Consider the following 9,107-nt stretch of genomic DNA (forward strand, 5'->3'; position numbering starts at 1 on the left):
GCCCAACACAAAAATGCAAATATCAAAACCAGGTGCCTGGACAGACACCGACATACAAAAGCTGTTACGACTATGTCGTCCAATTTACATGTCAATACAAACGGAACGCGGCCTGAAAAACTTCCCTCACTTATAAAAAGAAGAACAAACAGCCGAAAACTTCTACCAATAAATGACACAAAGCGATAAACCACATGCAAGCAAGACAATGATCTCATTCTCGGTCGCGCTTATCTACAAGAGAAGTCGGCGTGTCGTTCCTTGCCCGGGTTGGGGAGGTGGGAAGCTGGTTGTCCTTGTCTTGATGAGCCTTGAGCAGCTGCCGGGGGAAGCATCGAGTATGGTGGCCTGTACAAAAACATAAACTGCCGTCAAAATTCAATTCAGCTGCACAAATTGGACCTCATTCCCCCAACCCGGGCGAGTCCCCTCCATGCGGAAAGAACGACTCCTAACATGGGACGCAATGCACGGAGACTCAACCCGAGCTGTTCCTCCCGCTATTACATTAAGTGTTACTCCCCTACATGTGTCACCACCCAACAAACATAAAAAGGTAGCATGCTCCGTGCAAAAAGCAAGGTACAGAAATGCAAAGCAGGGGCGCCAGTACAATGGTACCCACAAACCTACAGACCTTACCGCCTTGAATCCCACAAACCTTCCCTAAACGGAGACTAGAGCCTGCAAATTGGAGACCCTCCTGTCTTGGCGTCTATCTCCTGCACGTCTGTTGTCCAGCCTGCCTGCCATGGCTGAGCCCGCGATACTGGCTGCTGCGATGGGCGAGGCAATTCACACGTCCTTCACGTAAGCGCCTAGGGAGTGTGTCGACCAAACTGGTCTCGAGAAAGTGGTACTGATTGGAAAACAAAGAAAACGCCAATGGATTGAATAAGTGGGCACCGGAAAGAACGCCGGACGCGTCGGTCATAGAAATGCAAATCACAAACGTGCAAATTCCCGCCCTGAAATTTCTACCGATGAATTCCGCTCTCTGACGCTGGAAATACAGACAAAGAAGGAAAAACACCCATGTTGTTCGTGGACCTGCATTCTCTCTCGGCCTTCCCTTGTCGTCAAACCGCACTAGCACACTGAAAACAAAAAGAAGCGAGGAAGACAGCCACAGAAGAGAAACCGAAAAACGGCGCCTCGTGGCAACGCTCTACCACCCATACCGAAGCAAATCACCCAGGTGCGGAGTCCCGCCCTGACATTCTTGCAGACAATGTCTGACGCTGCAAAAACAAGACAGAAAAACATCAATATCGCCCCTGGTGCTGGCCTCTCTCGATTTCCTGTAGGTATCCTAGAACCTTAGCAAAGGCGAGCGAGAGACAATGCACAGGAACAGTACATAAAATTAGAAATACAACGCTCTAAAATCCTCGATACCACGTGCCTCGCAAAACTGTTGCCCCCACAAAAAAACACCAAAAGGAAAACCTTACAGTCCTTAACCACTCGACTGTAAAGTGAACAATGCCGCCTTCAATGTCCAGCCTTCTCCACTAGAGTCCTTGGGTAGCCGGCTGGAGACGCGAGGCGACTTCGGGGGCTGCCGCGTGCTGCCCCGCCGAGCTGTTCTCGCCGGGCCGCGCTGGAGACACGTAGGCGGAGCGTAACCCGCTCCCCAAAGTGTTGCGGAGGGATCCAAGGAAGAATGGCAGTGTGCTCCGTCTACTGCCTCCTTTTATGGGATTGATTATAACGTCATTTCGGATTTAACCAATGAGAGCGCAGTAAGGATAGGATGCAAATCATTATAGGATGACTATTTCTTACTATGCAGTGGTTAATTGCACATGCGTACAATAGAATTGCAAAAATGAAAATTTTATTTACCTAGAATATCGGGATGGAATTGAAACTCAAGGTTGTCGCTTTGTTTCTTTTTTCTCCACCGGTAACCCAGAATTCCTGCTACTACTCCCAGCACAAGTAGTGCCATAGATGGCACCACGGCAATCATCACCACGTGTAAGGTGGTCAGTCCTGCTGTTTCAGCTGAATCAGAGGAAGTACATATCAAATGTGTACTGTTGTCTTTTAATTAGATGATTTACATATTCTACATATGACTCACAAAACATGACATGTGTGAATTTTAAAACGTGGACAAAGGTCATCTCTTAGCCAAATTGCAACATACACAAACAGGAGTAGGTATACAAATAGAACTTCGGGTAAAAAGGTACTGTAAAAAGAACAGTCACAAACGCAAAAACATCAAAACATTTTTAGATTGAGAAACATCAGAATAAACCTGCTTTCTCCTCTGGCGAAGCCAGTCACTGATGGAAGCTAGTGGATACTAGCTGAAACGTCTGACGTTCCAAAATCATATCCAGTTGCTTGAGTAATTGCTTTTTGGCGTATCTTATTACTTGGATGTCTAACCTTCATCGACGTATCAGAATATATACAAATATACAAGTATAACTTGTTTCTATTGTCGCGTAGTACTGGTGAGCCTAAACCTCTTGAGTTGTTCAATTTCTAGGTCTGCTCATTGACAAACTTTAGACATTAGAATCGGACTTACACTGTGTGGGGGTGGTGGTCTCTTTTTCAGAGATGTTTATTAGTTGTTGTTAGTGTTCAGAAGTATAAGTAAATTCAATAAGTGGTTACGGTCATTTTTGTGGTTGTTGTTCAGAAATTGTTATGTATGATGTTATTGAAGCTTTTGTTACTATTAAGTTGGTAATTGAATGTATTTTATTATTGTGAAAGGACTCCAGGAAGATTAGTATACACAGGTTGTATTACTAATGGAGATTCCTAATAAACATAAATATAAACATATGGCCTCTTCACCTGAGGGTATGTCCATTATTTCCTCTTGCACAACTTGACTGATAACTGTATGGAATATTTCAGCCGTAACATTGGATAAAATTGGGCATAATAACATGTAACGTTATGCATATGGAGCATATTTAAATTGAGAATATCGGATAGATTTCCACATAAATGATAAAATGTTTCAACACAATATGATTTATTATTGAGAATTCTAATAGCAAAAATTATTTTCATGATAATTAAAATAATTTGTGTATTGCTATAACATTGACAACGGACCTACTAAGTACCCGATGACTCGAACTGATCTGGTCGTGGAGGGAGTCAGTGTTCTCATTGTTCAAATATTATCGTTGTCATTGGAGTTACCAACAGAGAAGCAATAAAAATAGTTTACATTGCAGACACATGTATACATACCGTACCTACCTGTTAGGATTGTAACGTTTGATGAGTTTCCCCGGTAATTACTAGCGATGACCCTGTACGCACCACTGTCATCTAGTGTAGCATTCAGCAGCGTGAGTATTCCTGTAGTGACGTTCGTGACAGAGTTGCTAGGAAGGGAACCGTTGACTTTTGTCCACAGGTATGTAGGAGGTGGCACACCGTTGGCGCGTGCCTGAATTGTCACCTGGTCTCCTTCTGTTGCATAAAGGCTTGGAAGGACGTCCGTAATCGTCGGAGCGTCTGTATGATATATGACATGAGCTGATAGTGACTTACCTAAGCTACGAATATTTTGAAAACATTTTCCGAGATTCATAAAAAAAAGATTGAGATGGATGTAAGCATTGCCAGATCTCGCCAACCTCGAGGTAAGTGAGGTAACACTTACAAACAAACAAACAAACAAACAAACAAACAAACAAACAAACATAATACATAAGATATAATAACAGAACTACATTTCTTTTGGTAACACACCTCTGCCCCTTAAAGGCTACTAGATACTTATAGACTTATTTCCAAACATACTTCATACATAAGCTTTTTGCAGCCAAGAGGCTCGATTATGAAGCTTTTACAAATTGTTAAAAATGCATATAGGTAGTAAATATGCAACGCACCGCGTATACATAGTTCGTGCACAAGACATCACTTTTGCACTAGATTAATGCACATTTTATGCTAAAATTACAACCACAGATTCTGTCACAAATTACACAAGTATAGCTAACAATAATAATATACTATTACATCGTGTTCAACTATCACATCATGTGCAACAAAAGTCTATTAAATCATGTCAGAAGTCAATAGTGAAGAAAACAGGTAAACGTACAGTGCACCACAAGGGTCCTGCTCTTCGTCAGTGGTAATGAACCATCACTGAAGGCAGCCATCAACTGATAGACGCCATCATCTGCTGGACTTACTGCTTTTAATAGCAGGTCTGCATCACCTAATACTTCCACTCTCCCCTAGATTACATGCCAAGTACATATAGATAAATGCAGACAATAATATGCTCAACAGATCATACTGTCATCATCACGTAAGGTAGCACTGAAATGGCAATATGCTCAAGATAAAGGCCGACATTGTGAGATTTGGGAATCAAATAATAAGTGTAATTCTAAAAACATTATGTTTATCTATCTACAGCCAAAAGGTGACCTTCCTTCACATCATATATGTATGAGGTTTAAACGGCGATTATCATTCTTACCTCATAACTGGGATCAATGGAAGCATTCAAATGGTGCACACGGCTAGCCATCATCTGATCACGACCATTCACTCTGCTATACCAGGCCACAAAACTATATTGAGGTTGGACTTCAGACGGTAGCTCCAGTGAAGCTCTGCACTCGTTCCGTCAATAGCTTCCGTTACACCATTGTCTTGTAGGAAAATGCGACTCTCAGCTGAGGCAAAACAATATAAGTTTTAGTTATTAGTTCAGTACATTTTGACCCACGCAGAATGTTAAAATAAGTTGGAAAATTATATGGATTCACAATGAGGACCAGGTTATTTAAAATATTCTTCTTTTTTATTTCACTGCGAAAATAGAATAAAAAAATCTTAAATTGGCAGCAATGGACATTGATTTGCAAGGGATCATTTTAGAAGCAAAGAATGGCATACATCGTAATCTCAGCCTTACCCATGAAAATCACAATTTGAAGCATTTAGGCAATTCGAAATTATCATGCATTGGTATCAAACACCTGAATTTCAAGTGCTCTGACTAATCACTATCGTAATAATTTGTCTTATCTTGCTCTCTGGGAATGTTCTTGAAGCAAAGCACAAATAAACGTGCAAACTTGTGCAGAGAATTAGGCACAGTTAATGTTGAATAGTAGTGTGTATGTATGAACAGATAATTTAATCGTTTATCGAAGTCAGCAAAGTATACCTGTGGTCTTATCTTGAAAATTCTACCTGTGTTGGTAGCTATAGAATTAATTATGAAGCAAGTTTAAACTGTAATATCCAACACAAGAAATTGGACTCACCCAAATGTTCGACTGTACAACTCCAGTCTTTGTCAAGGAATGAGCAATCCACCGCTTCCGTGACGTCACGCAGATAACACACGTGACTCCGTGAGCAGTGGATCATAGATTGCAGAAAGTCTGTGGCGTCCCCCGTCTCTGTTGAGGGATGGCTGCAACCTATGATCCACTGCTCACGGAGTCACGTGTGTTATCTGCGTGACGTCACGGAAGCGGTGGATTGCTCATTCCTTGACAAAGACTGGAGTTGTACAGTCGAACATTTGGGTGAGTTCAATTTCTTGTGTTGGATATTACAGTTTAAACTTGCTTCATTATATCTGTGGTCATTCGTTGCGTACTGGTAGTCGTCGATGTCCGTGTTGGTATTGCTGTTGAACTTTGTGCTTGCGGCACTGGAAAACCCGTTTTAAAGGGAACTGACTTACAAAATCCAGTAACTCAGTCATGAATTTATTTTTTTCACAAGTAGGCTGGCTGTTGGTATGTACATAAAGCCAGCGGCATTGACGAATTAGCCAAAGCTACAATGGAAAGCATCCAGTACATTGGTTTAAGGCTAATGACATGTAACTCATAAATCATATCTTATTAATCACTACTTGTTGATCTTAATTTGCTCAGTAATGATAGACTGGTCTTGGAGCAAAGTGCAAACATTGCAACGTTAATGTTGAATAATCATGTATAAAAGAATTTGTACCCAAAGGCAAAGTGTACCTGTGGTCAGTAGAGAGGTCGTTCCTTGTGTACTGAACATTACTGGATCAGGTGTCTCTGTCGGTTTTGCTGTCGTACTTTGTGTTTGAGGCACTGCAAAGTAGATGTTATTGGGGAATTATATTTAATTTTAAGTTAGTTATAGTTTGTAAGCCACAGATCCATAATATCCACAAGTAGAAATAGGCCGCCTATTCAGCTATTGGAAAATGCAGGACACGGATATTCTTAGACACCACAAATATTCTTAGGCACCAATATACATTATCTCTTAACCCAAGACATTAAATCGGTATTCTAAGACTTTTCGAAGAGTGTCTTGAACACTTGGATATACTCTTAGTGTGCACACCTCTCGGATTACTGATGATGCAGTAGTGGATGATTTTCTTTTCAGTCACCATCACGGTGTTATAATTAGCGTTTTGTATGTATTTATCTAGAAGATATCAATTGCTCTGACTATTGATTCAGTTGCAGTCTCAAAATTATAAGAATTGATGGTATGTATAAAAAGTCACCTTCGCAAAATTTTCCCTCCCAGCCATGCGTACATTCACATTTGTAGCCAAAATAGTAGTCAATTATACACCGCGCACCGTTCTGACATAGATGAGCACAGTCATTCATATCTGTAACAAATCATCGGATGTTAGTCTTCAGTTCAAAGTTCTAAAAGCAAATCTAAGATCAAATGGGAAACATAATTAATGCTGGAGACTTGATTGAAAGTCAATAGTCTGTGGAATAAAGGGTTAATGCCCCGCCCCGAGGTGTATATGGTGAGATAATCCCTGGTCAGGTGTGATAATAACCGAATAAACCACCAAGTGAGCGTAGCGAACGAGGTGGTTTATGAGGTGGTTGTCACACCTGACCAGGGATTATCTCACCATATACACCGAGGATAAGGCGGGGAATTAAAGAGGAATTTGGAGGACCCAGTCCTCCACCAATAAAGAAACTATCGCCTGTGAAGGTCTAGTAGCTAAATTGACCCCGCACATCCTCCCAACATCATAAATTGATTATAAGCCACGGGATGTCTGAACCCGACTGCCAGTGGAAACAATGGGAGCAGACGACAGACAGTGATTTGCATATTAACTGACGTTTGAAGTTTTGAAAAATGTTGTATTTTATCTTCACTAGTTTTTCAACATAACATTGCCATACAAGGGAAAATGACAGAAAGTTGCAGCAAATCTAAACACAATCCATGTAACATTCACTTGGCAGTCGTTAGACAAGATAAGGGCCCACAGTTTCCAATTTGAACAATTCTAGCAGATATGAGCCTCTGTCAAGCTTCCAAGTTTGTTTCAAAAACTTATTTCTCTATAATCACAAATTGCACAATGTCATGTCTTATCCACAGCCAAACTAGATTTCTATTGATATGATAGTTGTATGTTAACAAATATACAATGTAGAAACATGTAGAAACACTTTTGGCGGCTTCTTGCATTATATATGAGAATCAAAGTCTGAAATGCTGACTAGATGAAGTCCCTGTTTACCAGGATTGGCATAGTACATGCCTGTGTAGTTATTAGTCTATATTCTTGTTGTTTAGTAAAAGATTATATGTACTTTTCATGTACATATCCATGTCTCCACATAATGTTGAAGAGGTGTACTTGGTATACTATCTCAGCCTAGCTCTCCCCATGGGTTCACCACGGCTTCCAGTTGCAGAATGAGCTGTGAGAGTTTACAGTACCCGAATTTATTGGGTGGTTTTATAGTCCAACCTTCCTCTTTAACGTTATTATCATATATCCTATCCAAACTTTTGTTGTTGTTTTTTTCCATCCGCCTTGCCTTCAAGCGATCAACTTGCTGTTCATTGAAACTAGCAAAACGAGTACAGTAAATCTTAATTTTTAACCATCCACAATTTTAGTGACTTAAACGGTCAATATCCACCGCAAGTATTTCATGTATTTGATTACTTCTGTCCCGCCACCATAACAAGCTCGTTATGGTACACTCACAATCACGCTTCATTTCTTGGCCAGGTCACGCATATAATGTGCTAGTGATTCAATCAGGAACAATCAAAACATTGCGGTAACTATAATAAATAAAATAAAACATGTATTATAAAGAAAGTGTGTGTCGCCATTTTATTTACAAAATGCAGTGTGTAAATATATCAAACCAGGTACAGTTATATTAAAACAGTGCCGTCGTTATGCTTTGACACGTGGTATTTACAAATGCATACACACTAGATTACATTCGCGCCGGTGTTCCGTACTTATCCCGTACATTGTGTCGTGCTCTCTCCGCCAGGTGACATGCAAAGTTCAAAATGTCCTTAGAATAAGTTTGTTCTGTAACCCACATCATGTTCCACCGTGTTAGATCTGATGAAATTCGACCAAAACGTGTTCCCAAGCTATGACGTCATCGGCGGTAATATAAGTCGACGCTGGTTGGTTCGGGTGTTTATGGGATTTTAATGACCTCTGGGTGTGTTATGGTGTCATAAACAATGGTAAACTGGGACCTCTGATTGGTCAACGCTACCTTGCTATATGATAATTAAGGGTTAATGACCCGCCCCGAGGTGAATATGCTGTGATAAAGCCTTGGCAGTTGCTATAACCATCGAATAAAGACACCGAGTGAGAGCAGGTAATCGGAACCTGAAACAATTTTGAAAGAGATTTGTTCACATTGGGTGGCTCAGCAATGGAACTTACCGATCTGACAGGAGAAACCTTCATAACCAGGTGGGCACTGACAGTAGACACCCCCAACCACATTGGCATTAACACACGTTCCTCCGTTAGCACACAGATCCAGCCTGATGGCACATCCACGAGTAACTAGCAGCAAAATTATCTGCACTCACACTCAACGCTTATCATAGAGAGACAAAGAGGCGAGATGGGCTTGGTAAGTTTAATGTTTTAAACCATGAGAATCCACGGGTGGGTGGGTGGGAGAAAATTCAGATGAGCTCGAGTACGTGAGCTCCCACCGCCCGCTACTTGTGATGACAATAAACAGATGACCGCTGGGTCAAGTGAGGTCAGGGGTCGTATTCTGTGCATCTAATTAATTTCTTTGATCTGTCGCCCAAAGAACTACAATTAT

General features: G+C 41.0%; 1 protein-coding gene across 1 annotated transcript in view; it reads right to left on the minus strand.

The window, feature by feature from the left end:
* The window catches only part of LOC109474590 (tyrosine-protein kinase SRK3-like), a 13,540-nt gene extending 7,137 nt beyond the window's left edge, over positions 1–6,403 (minus strand). Inside the window, exons 1-2 of the mRNA XM_019774969.1 lie at positions 6,352–6,403; positions 4,566–4,682 (exon numbers count right to left, since the gene is read on the minus strand). Coding sequence (XP_019630528.1) covers positions 4,566–4,682; positions 6,352–6,403 — 169 coding nt within the window. The remainder of the gene's footprint in view (positions 1–4,565; positions 4,683–6,351) is intronic.
* Positions 6,404–9,107: the final 2,704 nt, after the last annotated feature.

This window comes from Branchiostoma belcheri, unplaced genomic scaffold (assembly GCF_001625305.1).
Source record: "Branchiostoma belcheri isolate BF01 breed outbred unplaced genomic scaffold, Haploidv18h27 scaffold1, whole genome shotgun sequence".
In the NCBI taxonomy this organism is placed as follows: domain Eukaryota; kingdom Metazoa; phylum Chordata; class Leptocardii; order Amphioxiformes; family Branchiostomatidae; genus Branchiostoma; species Branchiostoma belcheri.